The 23315-nt window shown below is 47.8% G+C and overlaps 2 protein-coding genes across 8 annotated transcripts in view; both read right to left on the bottom strand.

The window, feature by feature from the left end:
- Window positions 1–700: 700 nt before the first annotated feature.
- On the bottom strand, window positions 701–3470 carry INSM1 (INSM transcriptional repressor 1). Its single transcript, XM_061635906.1, has one exon. It carries the CDS (start codon window positions 3114–3116, stop codon window positions 1734–1736), a length of 1383 nt encoding a protein of 460 aa, XP_061491890.1. The 5' UTR covers window positions 3117–3470; the 3' UTR covers window positions 701–1733.
- A 15727-nt stretch (window positions 3471–19197) lies between these two features.
- The window catches only part of CFAP61 (cilia and flagella associated protein 61), a 194728-nt gene continuing 190610 nt past the window's right edge, over window positions 19198–23315 (bottom strand). For all 7 annotated transcript variants that reach the window (XM_061587847.1, XM_061587810.1, XM_061587821.1 and 4 more), the window contains one exon: window positions 19198–19661. In XM_061587847.1, coding sequence (XP_061443831.1) covers window positions 19464–19661 — 198 coding nt within the window. In that variant the 3' untranslated portion in view covers window positions 19198–19463. The remainder of the gene's footprint in view (window positions 19662–23315) is intronic.

The raw sequence follows: 23315 nt of genomic DNA, 5'->3' as shown, positions 1-23315 counted from the left end.
ACACCGAAAAACATCTTTGGAAAGTCCTTCAGAGAGTTTTCCAGTGAGCTACAAGGCAGGGCAAAAAATGCCGGGGGATCCTTCCTGTCTCCAGCATCCGGAGCTCGAAGCTCTAAAGGACTCTTCCAAGCAAATCCAACTAACTGCCATTAGAGGTGCTTAATTTCTAAGGACTTTCGTCTGTCTGAAAATGCCCACACTCTGACCTGAAAGACGTTCTCCCTAGTCCTTGAGGTTTGGTGCGGTCACAAGCGGGGGGGGGGGGAAATACACTCTGCACTCTCTCAGGGGCACTTTCATTTATTTTTTATATGTTCCTGGGTTGAGGCACGGAACGGAAGAGAGGCTGGTCAGTGCCTAGGCCTGGTAATCCATGTTAAGCCTTGGCCTTTAGCTTTAAATTCTGGATCTCCATCAAAATTTAACCTCTGGAAAATTAATAATTACCAGGCCAATTCAGGCCCACCAGTTTAAAAGTATTTCAGTGGATTGACTTTTACCATTCTAAAAATGCAAAAATCCTATAGTAGGAATATTAATATGCAGTTGGCAGGAATCCCCATTTAACTTCATGGGACTTACTTTCTAGTAAACATGGATAGGGTTGCGGTACAAAATGAATGTAAAATGGAAGCATAAATAAAGAACATGTATCTGAATTTGAAAATATTTTTATTTGAATAGTAAATAGTTATACAGTTAAAACAGTTCTATTGAAGCATTCTATAAATAGCTAACAGTTAAGAAAATAATGTGTGTAGAAAAGAGATTGCATCTAAAAGTAAGCTGAGCTATCTGAGAGCCCTCGAAACAAGAAGAAAAGGGTTAAGAATTGTATGTTTATTATAGGTATAAAAGTTAAACCCTTTTCAACAGATCCCTTTTTAAAAAAAAAGATGCACAGTGAAATGGCAGGAGGAAGGGCGTTGAAGGGGGAGAGTAGAGAAGCAAAGCACATCAAAAATGATATAAACACCATAATTAATAATAAATAACCAATAAATAACAATTACGCATAAACCAACATATACACATAAGCGTCAACATATGGTTCTACTTCGAAAAGGAACAAACACAAAAAGGTTGGCATGTCATAGTATTAAGGCAGCTTCTACAACATTTTTTTCTGGAGACAAACAACAATAAAGTCAAGGCATTTGTGGCTATACTAACCAAAGTTATATCTTTAAGCAGATTGATTTTGTTCACATACAAAATAAAACTTAAAAAACACCAAAAAGGTAAAGCCAGATCCCAGCGGTTCACAAGCCATAATAAAGCTAATCAAGTGGGTAAAGGTTCAGTTCATAGCCTGTGAAATGTAAAGGCATCCATCATAATTCCTCAAGATTGACTTGGGGGGGGGGAGAGACAGAGAGAAAGAAAGGGAATCTTTAAACCAACCCCGAGACTCTGGAGTCTGGAGTAGCCCCCTTGAGTGCAGTAGTGTGTGTGTGAGGGGGACAGCTCCAGAGTCTGCGCCTTCAGGGGAGCATAAGAAAAGAGGGAGGGAGAGGCCTTAAACACCATCTGATGGATGTACAGGAGCAACAAGGAAGAGAGTCCTACGGGACGACGGCAACAGCAGCGATGGTTGCAGAGGGTCGGTGGTTGCGAGCTGACTCCGGATTGGGGGGGCAGGCTGGCTGCGAAGTCCTGTGGTTCCCCTCCGTCCCGCATATCGGGGGGCGGGCGACGATGGTGCTGCAGGCGAAGGCACAGCTGGGCTCCCTCTAGCAGGCTGGGCGCACGGGCACCTGGAGCAAGATGACCTGCCGGTTCTCCGACGGGTGGCACTTGTTGATGTGCCGGGTCAGGCCCGGCGAGCTGTAGAAGGTGGCCGGGCAGTACTTGCAGGGAAAGGCCTGGGCGGCGTGGAGCAGGCGGAGATGGCGCTCCTGGCCGCTCTTGCTGGAGAAGGTCTCGCCACACACGGGGCACGGATGGCACTCTCCGGGCAAACTCAGCGGGCTGTGGCCTGCTGCCGCCGCCGCCTCTTCGGAGCAGGGCTCGGGATGCTGCCGGGGCTGGGGCAGCCCTTCGATCGGCTCGTGGTGGACCGGCAGGTGCTTGCGCAGGGCGCTTTGACGGCGGAAGCGCTTGGCGCAACGCGGGCAGGAAAATTCCTCGGCGCCGGCCTCTGGCTCTCCTCCGCTGCTGCTGCTGCTGCCACCGCCGCTCCCGGGACTCGGCGTGTCCCTCTCACTGCCGCTGCCCCCTCCCTTGGTAGGCTCGTCCGGGGCGGGCTTGGCCTTGGCGGCCGGGGCGCTGGGGGGTCGGGGCTTGTGCCAGCGGCGGTGCGACGCCAGGTTCGCCGGGCAGCTGAAGAGCTTGTCGCACTCTGGGCAGCGGTACTCTACGCGCACGATGCGGGAGCACTTGTGCTGCGCCAGTGCCAGCGGGTCCGGGTAGCGCTCCTTGCACAGCTGACAGATAAATTCACCCAGCGGCTGGGCGCTTCCCGTCCGGCAACCTGCAGCAGTGCCCGCCTGCTGCTGCTGCTGCTGCTGCGGAGGCGTCAAGGCAGGCTCCGGTGGGCCCTCTTTGATGCGCAGCCCCAGCACAGGCGACGTCGTCACCTCATCCTCGAAGTGCAATTTGCGGGCCGCCTTGGCCTTCCGGCCCTGAGGGCGCTTGGATGCGCTCTGGCTCGGCCCATGGCTGCGATGGGGAGCTGGAGGAGGAGGAGGAGGAGGAGGAGGCGGAGGCGGCGGGCCGGTGGCGGCGGCAGCAGCTGCAGCTGCGACCGCCCAGAGCTTGAGCTCTCCCCCAGAGCCCAAGAACAGAGGCTCCGGCGCCGGAAAGGACTCGGCCGAAACAGGCGAGCCCAGGTGCAGGCTGCGCTCCTCGCTGATAGCCCGCGCAGGGCTGTGCAGGGTCGCCGGACCAGAGGGGCCGTCGGGGGTTCCGAACAGCGGCACCGCCGGCACAGGAAGAGGCACCACCTCCGGGGATTCCGAGGCAAAGCCCGAGCTGGGTAACTGAGGAGGGATCGGCGGGGGCACCAAAAGCTGCACTGGGTCGCCTCCCTCCGCCGCCGCCGGGCAGCAGCAGCGCGTCCTGTAAGAGATGGGCGTGGGTCTGCGGCTCCTCTTCACCAGGAAGCCCCGGGGCATCCTCGGGCGGCTCCTGGAGGTGCCAAGGCGCCTGCCTGCCTCAGCCTCGGAGCGGCGGCGGCGGCACCACCATCAAGCGCTTCTCCTCCCGTCAGTCCGTCCTCCCTCCGCCAACGCGGCTGGCTTTGGCTCAGTCAGGGAGAGAGGGAGCCTCGGCCTTACTTGGCGCGCTCGTCCTGTGCGGCTCCCCGGGCACCCCCACCAGCGCACCGCCGCCTCCTGCTCCTTGTGGTGTTGCCCCCCCAGTCGCCCAGCCTCGCCGCCCGCTTTTTAAGGGGGGAGGACAGCATTGTTCGTGCCTCCTGCTCCGCCCGGAGCCAATCAGCGCTTCTCGCGGCTGCTCCCTGGGCTTTGAGGCGGGCGGAAAGGGGGCAGGCGCGCGCTGGGCGGGTGGCTCAGTTAGGTAGAGGGCAACAGATGTACCTGAGGGGTTTGGCGCTTCCCTTTTCTTTATTTTCTTTCTCTCTCCACCCCTTTCTTTTCCTTTCCTTTCCCTTTCTCTCTCCTTGCCCGTCCGCCCGCCCGCCCCTCTCCCCAGCGAGGCACACGCCCTGCTCCGCCTCCGTTCACGGTCTGCTGCTTTTCTATGGGAAGGCGCACGTGCCTCGCCTTTGTCTCTCGCCTCCAGGGGGGCGCAAGAGCTGCCAAATCGAAATATCTATCAGCATGACAATAAGAGACCCCCTCGGAGGGGGGGACACCCGAGTGTGTCGGCGAGGGCGGGGAGGGAACGAGGGAGAGAATTAACCGCAGCTCCGGGAGCAAAAGAGTAACAAAGGAGAGGAATGGCCCGAAATATGTCCAAGGAGAGTGTTTAAAATGCAGAAGAGGGGGGGAGGAGAGAGCCACGAAAAGTGAGGAGGAAGAGGGGGGCGCGCCAATTGTTTAAGGGAGCTTTGGAGCTAGAGAAAATCCTGAGGAAAGCAACGCCAATGGAGAGGCGCACGAAGTCCCGCGAGGGAGGGAAGGTGAGGAGCGCGCGTGCGCGCGCCCGGCCACGCCTCCCGCCGCTTGTTGTGCTTCCAAAGGCAGAGCGGCTTGTTGCGTCGTGTCGCGGGGCTCTGTCTTTGTCCGCGGAAACCAGGTCACCACCGCGGTGGGCCGCCGCCGCCTCGTTGCAGAAAGGCCCAGGGGGTAACCTCGCCCCTCTCTCTCTCTCTCTCTCTCTCTCTCTCTCTCTCTCTCTCTCTCTCTCTCTCTCTCTCTGTCTCTCTGCCCTCGTCCCGGACTTAATCCGCTCGGTGTCTTGAGAATCTCTAAGAGGCGCTGGCGATTTGCGCTTGTCCAGGGAGCTCCTTTGCCAACTCTGGCGCTTAGGGAAGGAAGCAGGGACCCCGAGGGGCAGGTGGCTCTTTCGCGGGAGCAGAGCTCGGTGTGCCAGGCCTGACATTCAACAGGGAGCTGCGAAAAGTCTTGTCTGATGGGTGGCTATATTACTGTATTCTCCAACACTTGTTTGCTACGTTCGCACCTTTAATGCTGTAACCCCAAACGCACGTGCTAGGGAGTAGGACCCACTGAAGACAGTGGGACTAGCTTCTGAGCAAACGTGACTGCACTGAACGAGTTGAACACACGTCAAAACATTAGGATAGGCCTACACGTGAAGGTTGTCATATGCGAAGAAGCCTTTATTTAATTTTTGAATGGGGGGGTTAATTTCTCTTCCCTCCAGTTCCTTAAGTTGGTTATGGTAAAGGGATGCTCAAAAGGACCCAACAGGGGAGATCCCGTGCTTAGCAGATTTCTCTCCATACCAGGAGCTGAGGTTCAATTGGCCCGCCAATATTGCAGTGCGCCTCGAGACCCGCAAAGCGACCCAGATTTCTGCCTTATCCATCAGCACCATGCACTGGCCGCAATGTACTTTCCCATCCTTCCTGCTAGCACAGATGTAAGGCTCGCATGGCCACATCAGACAACACCTTCCGGAACCACTACACTCGCTGGATCTGGGCCAATGTCTGCCTGGAGCGAACAGTTTCACTCCAGCACAAATGCAGTTCCTAGGACAATTATGCGTCGGCTTTATTGCGGGGTGCAAATGGCTTAAATTTCTTCAACTCGGCCAGGCTCGCTTGGCTCAATCCAGCAGGAAATTCTCCTGCGTAAACCTCATTGATATTATTTGGGGCTTCCTATCAGAGGAGCTCCTCCTGCATTATGCCCAGTGCATTCGGGTTTAAGGCACCAGCTGGTTCAAAACCCAACTAATTCGGTTTAAGTGGGCTCATGGCGGACCGGCCATTCTGATACAGTTTCTTTAAAGTTGATGAAGGCGCCCTTGGCGGCTCTGGCAGAGAGGGAGCGGGAGAAAAGAGGGGGCCGGAGGGAGCTCATGCATTTTAATCCAGCCCGTGCACTTTGCTGTTTGACATCTGATGCTAAATCAAGGGGTCTAATCAAGTAGCCAAAAGGAGCGAAAGAAAAGAGTCTGTCTGCCCCCCCCCCGCGCCTCCCTGTCACCTTTGTCAAAGAAATTAACCTCTTGCTATTGAAAGCGAACCGCGGCCAATCTGGAGGAGCAAGAGGCACGTGCTGCTGTGGGGGCGATGCACCATGGGGGGGAGGGGACTCTGTCCCCTCCCTCTCCAGACAAGGCAGCGGCTGCAGAAACTCTGGAGATGCCTCCCTCCGTTGATGCCTCAGCAAAGTCGCAGGCTGACCCTGGGGAGCCATTCTGATCAACAGGCCGAGCAACCAGCTCCGCTCGGAGGCCTTCGACTTTCTCCAGCTTTCTTTCCAAAGCTTTGCCCTAGGTCGCAGAAAGGCTTTCCTTCAGAAGTGGCTTTCCCTTCTCTTGGAAAGGAGAGGGAGGCAAGATCGAGCGGCAGTCGTCGAAGAGGCCCTGGCTGTGCTGCTCGTAGCCTCCCCAGCCCAGAGCTGTTTTCCTCCCTGGTGCTGAAGTGAGCAAGAGCATCGATGTCTTGGGGTCTGATGATGTCGCCAGGCCGAAGAGAAAGGGCTGCTTCCCAAGGGACGGATGCAATGTTTTCTCTAGCCTCTAGCAATGGGCAAACGGCAGAAGAAAGAAAAACTTGTGAAATCCCCCATCAGAGAAAGAAAAATTAAACCCGCCTCAACGGAGCCGGAGCAAACCCGGTTGAGATTAATGGAGCATTTTTGTAGGCTCCAGTGATTTCAGCGGGGTTTCCCCAGAACTGGATATCGCTTTTTAAAAATGGTTGAGAGGAATGGAGGATGAGAAAGCGGAATTTCCAGCTCACCCTTAGTCGTATCAGCAGGAAACAAATGCTGCTGAATTCAGAATCCCCATTAAATCCAAGTACTGTACTAGGATTGTGAATCCTATGAATCCTAATTGTGAATCCTGAATATGTGGAGTCCTCATATTATCTCAACAGGTCCCTTCAATGACCTCCTCCGCTGCACACTCAGCCCCTTCCCTACTAATTCGAACATAACAGATGCCGTTTCCCAGAAGTCTAATTCGGATTAAGGATAGTGATGGAACGCTGCTGTTTGCCCCAGTTATAATTTTATGCCCATTGCCTCTTCTACAAATTTTGAAGCTGGATTTAAAAATAAAATAAAAACACGATTATTTTAAATAACCTAGATCACAGATTAAATGGCTAAAACCCTGGGATTAAAAAAACACACCCAAAACAAATCCCACACCTCTCTGAATGCAAAAGATAGAGAAGGCCCCACCCCCCAAAACACCCGTGCAACTAATCGAATTCTTCTTTCGTGGCAGCTGATTCAAACAGCGCCATGCGTTTACCAAAGGGAATCTATTGAAAGCTATTGTGGCACTTGGATTCAAAGAATCCCTTCCTTTTTGTGTTGTGGTTCTGTTGCTGATTCCCCGAGCCCCGCTATTCCTAGCCAACTGAAATTGGGAAGGTGGGGGCTACTGCTTTCAGTCGCATACAGTAAAGATGCATTGACAGTTGAAACCGGTAGGACTCTACACTCATTTTCGCAACAAGAAAAAGAAAGAAAGAAAGCTCACAAGCACCCTCTTGCAGAGCAGGTGCAAAGTAGTGAAGGCAGCAATTTGCAACAAGCGAAGGAGAGCGGGCGGGGCAGGGGCCCCTGGAGTTATTTCTGGGATTCAGGAGCCAGATTGCCTCCTGTTTGCAAGGAAGCGCCCACCTTGGGACCACAGGCGCCTGGCAGCCGGAAGCGCGCCAGTCCAGATCGGAGAGGGGGTAGCTGCGCTTCAGAATCGATTTCCTTCCTAAAGGGAGGAGTGCGGTGGGACAACGGGGGCCGAAGTCCAAGAAGATCTAGTCCAAGAGACATTAGGATACCAAGCGGGCTCCTCTCTTCCATCCTTTACTGCTAATCCTGTAATTTCAAATACACAGCCTTACTCCAATGTATGCAAGAACAACAACGAAGGGGCGCGCCAACCCCAAAGGAAGCGCTGGACAATTCCAAGGGGAGAGGCTGCAAGCGATGGGGCGTTAAGGCGCTTCAACTTTGGCGCTGAATCGTGCCCATCCAACGTCCTCGTTCTGTAAGCAAGAGTCGCAAGCAACCATCGCTGGAGGCTGCACTTCACAGTCCCATTAAAGTCAGCGTGACTGCTCCCGATCCTGAATAAATGAACTGCGTGGATTTCATTTGAGCAAGGATGTTTAAGTTTTTTAAAAAACCCAGCAGGGAGGGACTAGCCCGGAATGGAGGGGGAAAGTTTTTAAAACAAACAGGACTAGCCTCGCTCCAGTGCCAAGGTTCTGTAAAGGAGGGAGAGCCTCGCTGAGAATATGGCAGGATTTGTGCAGAGCAAAGGCCTGTCCTTCACTCACTCACTCACACACGGATTGAGGGCTTTGGTGTAGACAAGATCCCCCCCCCGCTTTAAATCCACTCCTGGTCATTGGGTTGATCTACTTTGAAAGAAATAAAAGCACATATTTACACAGTTCCTGCTTCCTGCAAAGAGTAAATTTCGTGCGGGCCCTACAACGGTTCTGGAGGGGAACCTACGGCTGGAGCCACAGCGGGGAGAGCCAAGCCTTTGCTGGAATGGTCAGTTCCAGCCTTTCACCAATATAGTTAAGCCTCTGGCTCTGCCCGTTGAAGAAATCCGAGGGGAAAACCTGCCGGCTGTATTCGGCCCGAGTGCTTGGCCAGACATAAACGCTGCTCCGCTCCTGCCTTCCCCGCTTCTGGGCCGAAAAGGGCAGAAGCAGGAGGCCCCTTTTCTCTTTCGGTGGTACAAAACTCCTTGGCATTGTCTGGATGCTTAATACTATTACATAGTTTCAAATATACAAGGCTTCTCCACTGTTTCTCTCTATCCGCCCCTCCCGACGGGCAGCGTTTCCCAAGCGGGGCCCTCCAGGTGTTTTGGACTCCAACTCCCGTCAGTCCCAGCCAATAAGGCCAATGCTCAGGGATGATGGGAGTTGTAGTCCAAGAACACCAGGAGGGCTCCAGGTACGGGAAGGCTGCGGTGGGGCTCCCTTACCACAAGGTGACCAGTGGAAGGGACGCGGCTATGAAAGAGAGGGATCCTATAGCTTCCCAGACTTCTTGTCATCATGGAAAGCCACCATTCACGTGTCTTTGCATCCAGACGAAGTTCTTCGATTTCAAGTCCCATTGAAATCAGTGGGGCCTATTGCTTGGTCTGGACCCAACGTTCTGTATGCCACTGAGTGTGTTGGAAGTGGGGCAAGAGCAACTCTTGTTTTGTTATTTTGTTTATGCTCCAGAAGGGAGATAGGGCTAGGGTCCTCCAGAGGGATAGGCGTGTTTACCTTTACCTGTGATGCTCTGACTGACTTCCTTCTGTCGCTAGACTGCTACGTCTTTAGGGAAGCTTACCTGCCCCTCCTCCTTCCGCCCTTTCCACTTCTTTCGTCTCCAACTGTCTGGGAGAGAGGAGATATCCCTTTGTCTCTGCTCTCTCCAAGCCATGAGGCTAACTCCCGCACCTGGGCGTTACGCCTCCAACTTAGCTAGTTAGTTAGAACTAGGTATGCCTTTTCTATCTACTATGTATTTTTATAAATAAACTAGCTTTTCTTATTTTACTAAGTCTCCAGTCTCAGTGATCCTGATGCAGGGTAAAAGCCTGCTTTCTTAGGTAAACGCACGCACACGCTGGCACACTCATATTTCAACACCTGCTGTTACTCTGCTGCTGCAGTGTTGCTTTAAACTAAATTAAGCACACAAACTACACACAGCGCAACAGAGTGTGGCAGGGCAGCTAGCCTGTCAGATCATGTTCTTCCCTTTTATTGATTCCTCGAGTTTCCCCTAGATCGGTTTGCAGCGGGTGTGTTAAAAATGGATACAGCAACTCTGGCTTGTGGTGGGAAACGTAATAATGGGGCTGGCCAGAATGCTAATTCGCATTACAAATACCCTCATTCCTCCTCCTCTTCCGCATCAATGGAAGAGGTAAAGCTGCTCAAAGGCAACTTTAATGCCTCAGCTGGCACCGGAGGTTTGATTCCTCTTCTGCGTCCTAGGCAGGCTCTTCCTGGAGACATTCAGCGGCGGCAGAAAAAAAATAAAAGACGCAAAGTACGTCTCCGGTGAAAACGGAGGCTTCACACACGAGGCTTGTGGGAAGCACATCTCTGTCTGATAGTTGAGTGAAAATGCGGCAATGGCTGGATAGCTGGCAGTTATAGTCGATTTGAATACGGCTTTCTGTCCCACATAAAGGCTGGCTTAACTTTTCACCTAGGCTTAAACCCGCTCTTGCTTAAATCAGCCTGGAATCTGAATGTAACATCTTTCTGAATAAAAACACCACGTGCGCACAAGTAGTAGAGAGAGGGAGGGAGGGACTCAAAGGCATTTTGGGTGTTCACTGCTGTTCCGGAACTACTGTCCTCCGAGATCAATTCCACACAATCAAGGGCCATTTCGCACATAAACCCCTATACTCAAGAGGAAGGCCTGGTTGGCACATGCTTGATTCTCTTGGCTTCTCTACCGTTGGTGTCTGGCAGCTGAAAACGTGTGAACATTGACAAGCGGAGGTTTGGAGTGAGAAGTTCCCCTGCATGGGTTGATGCTAATCCCGCCCCCGCTGAAGCTAAATAGGGCATTTTGGCAGCCCTACGCGACTTTGAGTTCCAGGAAAGAAAGGCTGGATATTAATAAAAGGACCATTTTATCTGTGATGGTCAGCTCCACTTTCTCGTCAATGGAAGTTTTTCTTATTTATTATTTATTTGTGACATTTCTATCCCACATTTCCTCAAAAGAGCTGAAGGTGGCATCCAAGAATGGTTCTCCCCCTCCAGATTGTATCCTCACAACAACCCTGAGAGGTAGATTAGGCTGAGAGAGAGTGACTGGCCCAAGGTCACCCCGTGAGCTTCATGGCCCAGCGGGGATTTTAATCCTGGTCTCTCAGGTCCCAGTCCCACAATCTAACCACGACACCACACATCCTTCTTCCAGGACAAACAGCACGCGCGGGACTTGATCGGAGAGGGTGAATTCCCCCCAGCCCACACGCCAGAACTCCGGTCCAGATTGGTCCCGGTACCCGCTGTTTACTTTTTAAAGACCATTCATGCAGTTGCTGGTTGTCTAAACTCCAATACCTTGGCCCATTTACGTGTCAGCCGACCCAAGTTACCAAACTCTGAGGAGCGATTGCCGACGCATGTTTGGTTTACAATCACACTTTGCATTTCAAGACTTCTTCAGCGGTGTACATCATGATCCGAGAGGCCTGGGGACTGCGGGGAGCCCCGTAGGCCGAAGATGGGCCGGAGCAGCGGCAAGGGAGATCGGGAACCCCCCTTCCCCCCTCCGAGGAGCCCTCAGCCTTCCCCCCCCCCGCGTGCTCCTTCCTCCTTCCTCGGCTTTGGCAGCGCCGCTCTTGTTGCCTGCGCCGCGGAAACAATGGCCGCATTGCTGAGTAGTATTTGACCCGGGCCTAGTAGGGCCTCGGGAGAGAGGCCTTTGTGCTCGCAGGAATTAGCGATTGTTGTGTCTGCCCGAGGGACACGCGAGAGACACGCGAATGTCCTCCCCCCCCCTCGCTTCTCCGTCTATTCACCATCCAAGCTGCACTCCCTGCCCCCTTCTCTCCCCCCCCCCCCGCCTGGCTTTGTTCTACAAGATTAGCATAAAGCTGCCATGGATCTCCCGTTTAAATAATTACACACAAAAGCATGGGGGGACATGAAAGAGTGAAAACAAGAAAATACAAAAACCACGAAGCCGGGAGGGAGGAAACATTCTCTATCGCTTCATTTTCAAGCACCCTGCCGCCCCCCCCTCCCGAACCACTACAGATGCAGGCTCTGCAGTTTGGAAATTGGGAAGGTGGGGGCAAATGAAGCCCATCGCATTTGTGTGCTTTGCAGGGCACTTGGTATTCTCTCCGTAAGAACACAGGAAGAGCCCAGCTAGATAGGACCAAATGCTTAATTAGTCCAACATCTCTTTCCCCAACTAGATGCAATAAACAGTCCTCTCCCTCTGTTGTTCCCCAGTGACTGGTATTCTGATCCTGGCGGTACTATATAGCCATCATGAATAAGTAGCCATGGTTACACACTAGTGTCACCATGATGATGGGTTCTAGTATTACAAGGGAGAAAAACTTTCACATCTCCACATCATGCATATTTTTATACATCCTGTCACGTCTGTGCCCCTCTAACTCACCTTCCCCTCTCTAAACTAAGAACTTTAAATGTTGTAAGCTTTCCTCATTAGGGAAGTCGCTCCAACCCCTTCATCAGTTTGGTTGTCCCTTTCTGAACCTTTTTTCAGCTGCACAATATTCTTTTTGAGGTACGGTGACCAAAACTATACACAGTATTTCAAGTGTAGTAGCACCACTGATTTGTATACCATTGCACTGCGAAGCTGGCATTTTTTTCTTGATCCCTTTTCTAATGATCCATAGCATGGAATTTGTCTTTTTTGCACCTGCAAAAGATTTCATTGAACTATCCACCATGGCCTCAAGAACCCTTTCCTGGTCAGTCACTGCAGGGCAGACCTTGTGAGTATAGATGTAAAGTTAGGATTTTTTTTTGCACCAACATGCATCAATTTACACTTACTTACAATTAACCACATTTGACATTTCAATGCCTATTCCCTCAGTTTGGAGAGATCCTTTTAATTCTACTCATAATCCCATTTTGTTTTTACCACCCTGAACAATTTAGTGCTGTAACTGAACTTGGTCACAACTCTGCTCACCCCCAAATCCATATCATATATGAACATTAAAAAGCTCTGGTTGCAATACTGATCCTTGGGGAGTTCACTTCTTACAGACACACAACCATTGTGAGCTGTACATTTATTCCTGCTTCTTCCTGTTCTTTAAGCATTTACTGTTCCAAAAGAGGACCTGTTCTTTTATCCCATGACTGCTAAGTTTGCTCAGGAGTTTCTGGACCTCTGTAACAAGTAAACAATGTTTATTGGATCGCCTCTATCCACATGCTTCTTTACACTCTTAAATAACTCTTAGTGAGACAGGACCTATATTTGCAGAAGCCATGCTGATTCTTTTTCAGCAAGACTTGGTCTTCTATATGCTCATTAATTTTATCTTTAAGAATGCTTTCCAACAATTTACCCAAGAATAGACATTAAACTAAGTAGCCTGCATCCCCCCCCCAGATCCCCTTTTTAAAAATTAGTATTACATTGGCCACTTTCCAGCCCTCAAGTTTGGAGAGACAAGTTACATATTTTTGTTAGAAGATCTGTAATGTCACATTCATGGGTGCCATCTTGATCTGGTGATTTGTTCCTTTTAAATTTGTCAATAAGGCCGAGAAAAGTCATTCCCAAACTCCCCACACACACACACCGATCATTTGAAAATTGCTGAGGATCTGGGTGGACCACTTAATTTTCCACCTGTTGTAGCAATTGTAATGTGCTATGCTAAATGCTGTGTGATTTTTAATTGTATTTCTGCAGATATGCTATGGACCACCTAAATGGTCCACAGTTTGGGAACCCTTGGCCCAGAACATCTGTTGTCACCAATATTTACCTCAGTTCTTCAGACTCCCCGTGAAAGTTAATTCAGGCATAGGGATCTGCCTTATATCTTCCACAGTGAATTCATTCAGCTTTTCTGAAATCTCCTTTTCATCCTTCAGCATACCTTCGATTCCATTGTCATCCAGAGGTCCAACTGCCTCCCTAGCTGTTTCCTGCTTTTAATGTATTTACATAATTTTGTTGTTGATGATCTTTATATTTTTAGCAATGTGCTCCTTGAATTGTTTTTGCAACCCTTATTGTGAGTTTGCATTTCTTTTGCTACATTTTGTGTTCCTTTCTGTTCTAATTTGTGCAAGAATTCCATTTTCTGGAGGAAACTTCTTGCCTCTAGTAGCTTCTTTGACTTTGCTCATTAATCACACAGGTATATATTCTAGTTGAACTACTATTATTGTTTTTTGAATAACTCCCAAGCATTTTTGAGTATTTGATCCTCATTATATTCCCTTTCAACTTCTCCCTCTTTTTTACCAATCCCATTTTTGTTTCCTCTTTTAAACTTAAATGTGACTCCATTCAACCTTCATCATGATTCTCCACTCATATCAACTGAATTTGATACAATTTGGGTCACTGTTCCAGCTGGTTCAGCAGCACTTAACATCTCACCCCAGGTCCCGAATGCCTTTTAGGGTTATGTCCATGGTTGCCTCCCCTCTGGTTGGTGACCCAACTCTTCCAGGGCACAGTTATTCGGCATATCTGGAAATGCTCGCCCTGAGCATTTAGCATCTCCAGTACTAAATCACTGCCACCTACAGCAGTTCTGTGGAGGAGTCTAGAACAATGTGGTGGAGTCTGTTTGAAATTTCTATGCCTTGTGTTACTCTGTGCCCTCCTTGCTATACAGAGCAACCTTGCCCTCAGTAAGCTCATCTCTGTCCTGCTTATAGAGTTTGTATCTAGAGGGTGCTGTGTCCCACTGGTTTTCTCTATTCCACCAGGTCTTCCTTATGCCCGGGACTATATCTATGTGGTTCTTCTTTAAAATCCAGCACTCCTACTCCCCCACCTTGGCTCAGAGGCCGCTAGCATATAAACACCTACACACACTGTGCCTCTCTCCAGCCGTCTTTGATGCTGTGAAGATTATGGCCATTCATGTCTAAAACCAGATACGTCATATGAAAGATACCCGTCTGCAGCCTCAGAAACAGAGTCAAGAGGAGAGAGGAGGAAAGCATACCAAGAGCTCCAGGCAGGGCTAGTCTTAATACACTTGGCCACATTCCACCTCCGCTGACTTCTGAATGACTCCCGCTCATGTAAAAAGAGCCGGCGCAGCAGAATTTCCTGGTGGATCGGGACGCCCCTATCACCCCCTCCCTCTACCTCTTCCCACAAAAGCAGTCTTGAGAGAAATCGTGGCCCCGAGTGCCACTAACAATCTGTGCGGCGGGGACTAACTTCCCGGGAAACCTGCTTAAGATGGGGCTGTTAAGGGGCAGGGAAGGTAAGAAGCCACCTGTCGCCCTGCCGTCGGAAAGGCAGCTCAGCTTCCAGGCGCCCACTAACGCCCACCCCTCTCCCTCCTCCCCGGGGCCCTTTGTCTTCTGCTCTCTGGCGGCTGCGCGTGCGTGCGTGTGCGTGCGGTGCGTCAAGGGCGCGCGTGTTTCATTTGTCCGGCCCGAGTGTATTTGCTCAGCGATGTGTGCCTTCCTTGCCTGCCGCCCGGTGTAATGAGGGAGGCCGTAGCTCCGTGGCTATTAGCATACAGCTGCGGGTCCCTCCTCCTCCTCTCTTCTGGGCAACGCACACTTTAGGCGAGCCTTATCATCTTTTGCTTCTCACACATGGCTGAGCCCGCTTGCAGGCCCAGCTCGCCCCCTCCCCTTCCTTCTCGCTCTCTGACACTCGCACGTCTGAATATTGATAGGCATGTGCTACATCTTTTCCTGATCCTTATTAGCTGCAGAGATTTTTAAAAAGAGGAAGGAAAGGAAAAGCCAGCGCGGAGTAGGGGGAGGGCGACCGGTCTAAACAACCAGTCCGTGTTCATTGGCCCTGGCCAAAAAAACAAAGCAAAAAACGCCGCCAACTCTCATAGAAGCAGCCCGGTTGTCCGGCCCAGTAAGCTGGAGGAGTCTCGCGGAGCGATGTCTCTTCCCCTGGGGCAAGAGTATTTTTGTTTCCGCTGTGCGGAGGCAGCTGCCCGGTGGGGGAAAGGTTGCTGCAGTCCAAGCTAGAGGTTGCTCCCGGCTGATAGGCGCGCTTTGGGATTCACTTCCTGGCTGGCAGTGATAAGAACAAGGCCGGGCTCCAGCCGGACGGGAAGGCGAGGGGACGTGGGAAATTTGGGGTGCTATTCACAAGCCGATCCTATGCAGCACTGGGCACGCCTCAGCCTCCATTGGGACCACAGCACTACTCGAATTAAGGGGCGAAAGGGTAGGGGTGTCCTTAATGAAATCTACAAGTCCCAGCCCTACACCCACCAAATATAGCCCAATGTGCCCTCCCTCATAGCATTCTAAAAACTAGCTAGAGGAGCTACCACACGAGAGACCCTCCTTGTAATTCGAGTACTGGTCCATGAGGCAGGATCCTAGTAAAGCACATGCTTTGTGTGCAGAGGTCCCAATTTTATTCCCAAGCATCCCTGGTACCTTAACCTGAGGCCCTGGAGGGCCTCTGCTTGGCAGATGGCAGCTGTAGCCAGGAGTGCCTTTGCCCAGCTTCAGTTGGTAGATTTGGAAGAAGCTGAGATTCTTTCTCGAGAAGGTAGATCTGGCCACAGTGGTACATACCCATGTCATCTCCCGGCTAGATTACTGTACCATGCTCTACATGGGGCTTCCCTTTGAAGAATATTTGGAAATTGCAGCTGATGCAAACTGTGGTAGCCAAGTGAGTATACCGTTTAATTGTAAAAACCTCTAAGCTATTTATACAAAATGTACATTACAATTATCAGCAAAAAACAAAGTAAAAAACAAGTTGACCTAAAAAATCTAAAACATAAAATCAGCCGCTAAAAATATACATTATAAAATAAAATTATATATTAAAATACATGTCACCTTTACATATCTGGGTAGGCTTGCGTAAACAAAAATTTTTTTTAGAAGTGCTAAAAACAGTACAGTGAAGGCACTTGCCTAATGTCCATGGGCAGTAAGTTCCAGAGAGTAGGGAGTAGGTGCTGTCACACTGAAAGATCAATTCCTTAGAAGTGCAGAATGAACACGATGTGGGTCTTGTAAAAGTGCTAGTTTTCCAGATAGGTGCATATTTTTAGGCCATTTAACACTCACCTTATATCAATTGCACTGGCTTTCTATTTGTTTCCAGGCCCCAAAAGGTGCTTGTGCTTACCTAAAAAGCCCTAAACAGTTTAGGATCAGAACTTTTAGGCTGGCAGTGAAACCATTCTTATTCTGCTTGGATTAGATTGAAAGGCTAAATGGACATATATGAACCTATCCGTACACTACGTTCAACATCAAAGGCTCTCCTTCAGGGACCCACCCAGAGAGAAGCCCGGAAGGTGACAACAAGGAAACAGGCTTTCTCTGTGGTGGCCCCCAAATTATGAAACTCCCTGATGAGGTACGCCTGGCGCCAACATTGTTATCCTTTCGGCGCCAGGTAAAAACCTTCTTGTTCTCCCAGGCATTTTAACATTTTAATATCTACTTTTACATCTATCACTCACAATCTTAATATTTTAGAAATTTTAACATTAATATCTTAAACAGCTTAATATTTTAACTGATTTAATACGTTTTTATACTTAACATTTTAGGATTGTGTCTGTAGTTGTCTATGTGTTTAACTATGTTTAGTTATTTTGATATATTGTTTAAGTGTTTGATACATGTTTTTAATTGTATACTGGATGTTTTTATGCTGTGAACCGCCCAGAGAGCTTCGGCTATTGGGCGGTATAGAAATATAATTAATTAATTAATTAATAAATATAGATGCAAGAGTGGGAGACAGATAGCTCTGACCTACAAAGCACAATCCATGAGAAAGTTCTGTTGCACAAGACCCACTAAAATTAATTGGTGCTGTGCAAGAGCCACTTCTCATCACAGTGCTCCCTCTATCCAGGAAGCTGCTTTAATTTTTTAAAAGCCATGAAAATTTCTTTATGCTTGTTTGTATGTAACATGAAAAGGTTATGTGCACATCCTCTCATACATACATGCATGAGAGGTTGTGGGACATCATGGATTAGCTCTGCACCTCGCTGCTGCTGTGTGCACTGGTCACATTCCCCCTTACAGGGAGGTGCTCTAAGTGTGTACATCAGGACATGTGTAGGGCCACTTCACACCAAATCCATGGGGCACAGCAGAGGGCATGGCTGGCAGGTGTGTCAACAGCTGGCAGGGGGGCAGATAGTCTGTGCCTGCAACATGTGAGGAGTGTTCATTTGAACACCTCATAAGCAGTTTGCTCCAAACTGTCAGAAGGGTATTCAGCACTGGGCCATATGTGCTCAATTTTAATATATTAAATAGCAGGTGCTGTGAAGGGAGGGGAGATCAGGATTGGGACTCCATACTGATACTTCTGAAAATTGTCCTTCCCTCCCAACACAGCAGGGGACTTTTGTCAGGATTATGCCATGGGATGAAGGGTTAAAAACTCCCCTTCATTCTGATCCCAGTCTCGAGCACCTCCCCAGTTTCTGTTATTCTGAGCAGGAAATTAAGCACATAAGGGTTAACATAACAAATAGTTTTGTCTCCAAGGGGAAGGAATGCTTTTCTATAGGCCCTTGTGGCATCCCCAACATTCCTCCAATTTCTGAAGTTCAGAGGCGAGTGTGGATCTTTATGGTACTATCCTTAAGCAAGAGGGAGGTATCAACAGATTTGGGGGAATCACTGCTGAAGTACCAAAATAATTTGAGGATAAAAAAAACCCTAAATGAGAGACACCCCCAACCCCCCCCCCCACAGCCAAATGGGGTCTGAGCATGTTCACTGGCTATGGAATGCTGACAAACTGAGAAGCAGGGATAGAAAATCAGGGCATGGTTGGAATGCAGTGGCTGGAAACCTCAACAGGAGCACTCTACAATGCAACATTTTGTTCCATGTCCCCACTGTAATAGTCTAGACCAGGAATGGGGAACTTGTGGACTCCCTGATACTGGATTCCAAAACCCCATGTCCAACAGCATGTCCAACAGTCAGAGATGATGGGCGTTAAAGTCCAACAACATCTGGAGGGCCATGGGTCTCCCATCCCTGTGTCTAGAGACACAGGCGGCTGGTAACTGTTGTGGTTTTTTACATACCACTGTCAGATTCCTGGTGGTTGTTTTCTTAGATCCTCCTTGGCGGAACAGATAAGTGGGAAAAGTAGGAGAAATATTTTTACTTGATAGCCCCAATCCCTCCTCCTCCTCTGACAGTTTTCATTTAGTGTAATCCCTCCCATCTTTGGTCATCCCTCTTTTTTAATGAAACATACAAAGTAATAATATATAATAAAATATGTCTTTTAAAAAGTGTTTACCTATCATGATACTCCTGTACTATTGGTAAGTCACACCAGTACTCATCTGTCTACCTGCTCCCTTTCACTACTTGGCACAGATAGAAACTCTCCAGATTTCATCCAACATATTTACTTTACTTTTCCACCTTGGGTGATTTTTCTTTCTTATTGGCTGAACCAGTAACAAACAATCCCCAGCAAGCCAAGCTGCAATTGGTCAACGGGTTGCTGAGATGCCTCTGGAAAAGAAGTTAACCCCGCAGCTGCTGGGTCACTAGCCAGCACATTAGAGAATTGACCTCCCTCCCACTACAATGTACCTTCTGTCCGGGGAAAACAGAGAGATACAAAGTTCGCATTTGGAATGAACAATTAAAAAGCTAAAATGCAATATGCAAATCTCACCAGCCATCTGTCAGGTTCTGCTTGAGAGGGAGTCCCCAGCATAGAAGAGCCCAGGCGACCACAGGGTTTAAAGGCAACAAAACTCACAAGCTGAGTCAGTGCTATGAAATGGAGTTACTTTAATATTAAACTAAGACAAACTTATTGGTGTTGAAGGTTTTCAGGTCAAATAAACAGGACTTTACACCAGCATTTACAAATATATATTTAATTGTTACTTTCCAGAAAGCATTGTGATCTGTAGAAATAGCACTATATAATCACTTGACTGCATGGCTTATTTGTGTTTTTTTGTTTTTAAGTCTTGCTACATTACAAAATCAAGATTATGCTCCACCTGCTGGGCTATTTAAATAAGACAAGTTTCATCTTGTCCACTGGACAGTCCTGAAGAGTTTGAACAAAATGACATGCAACCCACCCCCACCTCAGTTTTTTGTTAGTCTATTATCATTTAATGTAACAAGAGCTATATTTATCCAGCCACACCTAAACTATCCCTGGCCAAGCATACATTGGCAGGTGATAATAGTTATAGTTCAGATAATTGAGAATGCTTTTCTCCACCAATCTCTTGTAGACATTCTGCTTATAGAACCGTTTGAGGTATGTCTTTGGTCTCTCAATTAATGCAAGTTCCCCTTCCACTATTTGGCGAACGAGTTCTTGCATTGAAGGAACATCTTCCTGTAAGGAATAAATGACAAAAAAGTATGAACATAATCATCATGATAAACTGGATTAAATGCCCAGAGTGGTATCACCCTCTTCTGCCACATCAGTAAAAATAATGCACAAAGGATTTCAGAAGAGTCCCCCAAACAGTTAAATTTTGCACATGCAATGGGCAAAAAGTTGCACCAGAAAGAGAAGTCAAATCTAAGGCAAAAGTCAAACTGGGATTTATTGCTTTGTGTCTTTGGCCAGAGGCTATCTGTTAAGCCTCCCTTTCACCTTCCCTTATCCCCAAGGCCCTGACAGCTAATACAGAGATGCAGCTGGTTACAGATTCACTGGAAAGTAGGACAGGCAGACAGGCAGTACTCCATTAGTACATGCCCTATTCACTTCAGTGGCAGGGGATGCTGACAGAGCACCTTGACTATCAAAGTTTAAGGAAGTCTGGTACCAGTGGAAGATCATAACCAACAGTTTGAAAGGGCAATTCTAAGGATGTTTTCATCTACAAAATTTAAATCGGTGTATAGTATGAGCAGGGAACCGATATCCCCTAAATGCCTCTCCCTTTCCTTCCTCCACCCTAACAAACTTTAGATTTTGAATTCTTCGGGGCAGGGACCTGTTTTTGATGTTACTTTGTAAAGCACCATCTAGACTGATGATGCTAAAAAACCCTCTCATGCATAAAATAAATTGCAGATTTGTTTCCTTTTCCAAACTGTATCCCACATTAACAGCATCCACATGTGCCAGTGATACTGCACAAATGGCTCAGATATTCATGGAGTGCTTTCTACAAAAGGATTGCGTAAATGCTGTTCATCTGATCATAGTTCAGAAACCAATTTTTATGTGTGTCTGTTTGTTCAGGTACATATGATTCACACCATCAGCATACTTTATAGAACTTCCAGGTTAGTGATAAACTATAATATAACCGACAACTTTATGGAGTAATTTAATCCAAAGGGGCCTCAGCAACTGCACTGACACAGAGTGTCATCTTATATTTGGCAGCTGGCTGGCTCTTGTTCATTTGCCATTAAAATCTCCTAAAATCCCCTAGCCTGCCCTAAAATTGGGGCACAAGACAGCACCCAAACAGCCCATCTGGGGCTGTTTTGGTCAGCCGTCATGCTTAAAACTAAACATTCTGCATATTACAGGGATGGGGGGCAAAATGGAGCTTCTCTGCAATGGCTGACATGGCAGATTCTGTGCCTGACTGAGCCAATGCTGGGTCTGGGTTCCAGGGTCCAGTATGACTGAATCAGCACAATCCTTCAATTTAGATAAGGTCTTTTACACCTGATTCCGTGAGGTGCTGTTCTTGTGCAGGGAGTTACTGGGTCAAACCATAAAGCTGTTATCATAGAAGCTCATCACTTAACACGGGGAGGCAAGCTGGGAAACTCAGGAGTGATAAATGTCAGGTGGCATTAAATCTTGTACGGAACATAAAGACAAATGGCAAAGGGATTTTAAAGTAACAGAAGATAACAAGGAGAGCAAGTGGGCTACTGAATAGCAAGAATGGAAAGGAAATCAAAGACCATTTGGATATGGAACAAATACTTAATGACTCCCTTAGTATAGGAGATGTTGAACAGGACTGTACTGAAAGGAGTCTAGAAGTAAATTAGGGTCAGGAAAGTAAAAAAAAATCTGAGGTTGAATAGGAAAAGCTTCAAGCACTTAGTTCTTACATTTGCAGAAGAAATATTACATGAACAAAAAGTAAAGCTGTAAAAAGGAGTATGGGCACGTTAAAGGTCAACCATGCTAGACAATTCTCATTTCTCTCCCCCAACCGTCACCCATTTAAAGATAGTAGCTTTTCTTTCTTTTTTTTTTTTAAAAAATTGTTATTCAAATTTTTAATAAACATGAACAACAAAACCCAGGCTCCTCAATATTGAAACTGGGTTAGCGGAGTACAAATGATTTCTTCCAGTACAAACACAGATTTGTAATGTAAAACCACAGTGAATATTCATTGTGAAACAAACATACATTGCCATTTAAAAACTAATCAATTCACTTCCAGGGTTGGCGTTTCTGATGTATTCACATACCCCCTCCATAAAGAAACACGAGTAGTCAGGGATTGTATAGAAGAAGATGAATTCACGTAACTCAGAAAGGGGAGTTACACATTGTCACATTCTTTCTTAGAAACACCCCTGACCACTTTGCTATGTCTCATGAGGCACTCTGAGAGAGCTATATCCCAGACTTTAGTCATGCAGTATTGAATTGAAAGATCGCTGCCTGTTTTCCATCTTGAGAGATTGCTAGCCTAGCCACAGCCAGTAGATATGCTAACAGCTTTCTTTGAACAATGTCAGGGTTGACATTGTGTTCCAAGGATAGAAGTGCCAGAATTGGGTCAGGGAGTAAGGTCTGACCTAGAGTTTGTGACACTACATGAAAATCAGAGGTCCAGAAATCCTGAATAAGAGCACAATCCCACCACATATGCCTAAAAGTCCCAAGAGCATCACAACAACATTGAGGGGATAATTCCTTATTAATATAATAGAATCTGAGTGGGGTCCAATGCCACCTATGCAAAATCTTGAGGGTTATCTCTTGGATTTATGCTGGTATTGTCTTAAGAGGTGATTTTACGCATACAGGCATACCCCGCTTTAACGTACACAATGGGACCGGAGAGTGTACTTTAAGTGAAAACGTACTTAAAGTGAAGCAATTATCTTCACTTGTACTGCACGCAATCACCACTAGATGGCAGCAGCATCATGCCAATAAAGTGGCCGTTATTGCGAAGCGCCCGTACTTTAAGCAGGGTATGGTGGAGTATGGAGCGTGTACTTTATAGCGAGGCTACTTTAAGTGAAGCTACTTTAAGCGGGGTATGCCTGTACTTGGTTCTAAATTGTATCTTGAATGGTCACTCTGAGATCTCTTTCTCAAGTTTCTTTTAAAGCTGTTGATGTCCCCATTGTGTTATCAATCAGAAACTTGTAAATTTGAGATGTGGTACCCTGCACATTTGTATCTGATCGGTAACACAAGTGTTCAAAAATTGCTAAGAGAGAATAGCCCCTCACTCCTTCCAACCAATTTCCTCATAAAAAGTAAAACCTGGGCGACCTGAAACCAATTAGGGCATATGTTACCAAGTTTGGTTTTAAGGGCAACTTCAGATATGGGTTCTAACAATGAAATCTTTAACAACAGCAACAAAGACCTTTAGTTGCCCATCCAGCAAACTGTGTTTACTTATCCTGATTTAAAAAGTCAGGATGGTCTAGGAGCAGTATAAGTGGAGACGGCTTGGGTGCCATCACCTTCGACCATTGCTTCCCAATTACTAATGTGGACTTCCAAAAAGGATTTGGAGTTTTATGTATTACTTGCCATGATAAAAGTAGGAATGGAAGGGGCACCCACAGATGTTCATGAGGTAGGTATCTCAGCTAAAACCCAAGGGGTGTCTTCAGTTCTTCTGATAACTTGAATCATTTGTTTCGTTTGAAATACTTCATAATAAAGCCTTAAATTTGGGTAGCCAAGATCCCCTATCGGTCTCAATCTGTATAAAGCAAGTCTGTTGAGTCTACTCTTTCCCCCGCAATTTATAAAGCTATTCAACATATTTTTTGCCATTTTGTGAACCAATCCTTGTGTATGTAT

Source organism: Rhineura floridana, chromosome 1 (assembly GCF_030035675.1).
Source record: "Rhineura floridana isolate rRhiFlo1 chromosome 1, rRhiFlo1.hap2, whole genome shotgun sequence".
Taxonomy (NCBI): domain Eukaryota; kingdom Metazoa; phylum Chordata; class Lepidosauria; order Squamata; family Rhineuridae; genus Rhineura; species Rhineura floridana.
This window is presented reverse-complemented; position numbering and strand designations above follow the sequence as displayed.

What these genes read in the sequence shown, in the direction of transcription:
- INSM1 (XM_061635906.1), bottom strand. Translation starts at nt 3,116, where the DNA reads ATGCCCCGGGGCTTCCTGGTGAAGAGGAGCCGCAGACCCACGCCCATC.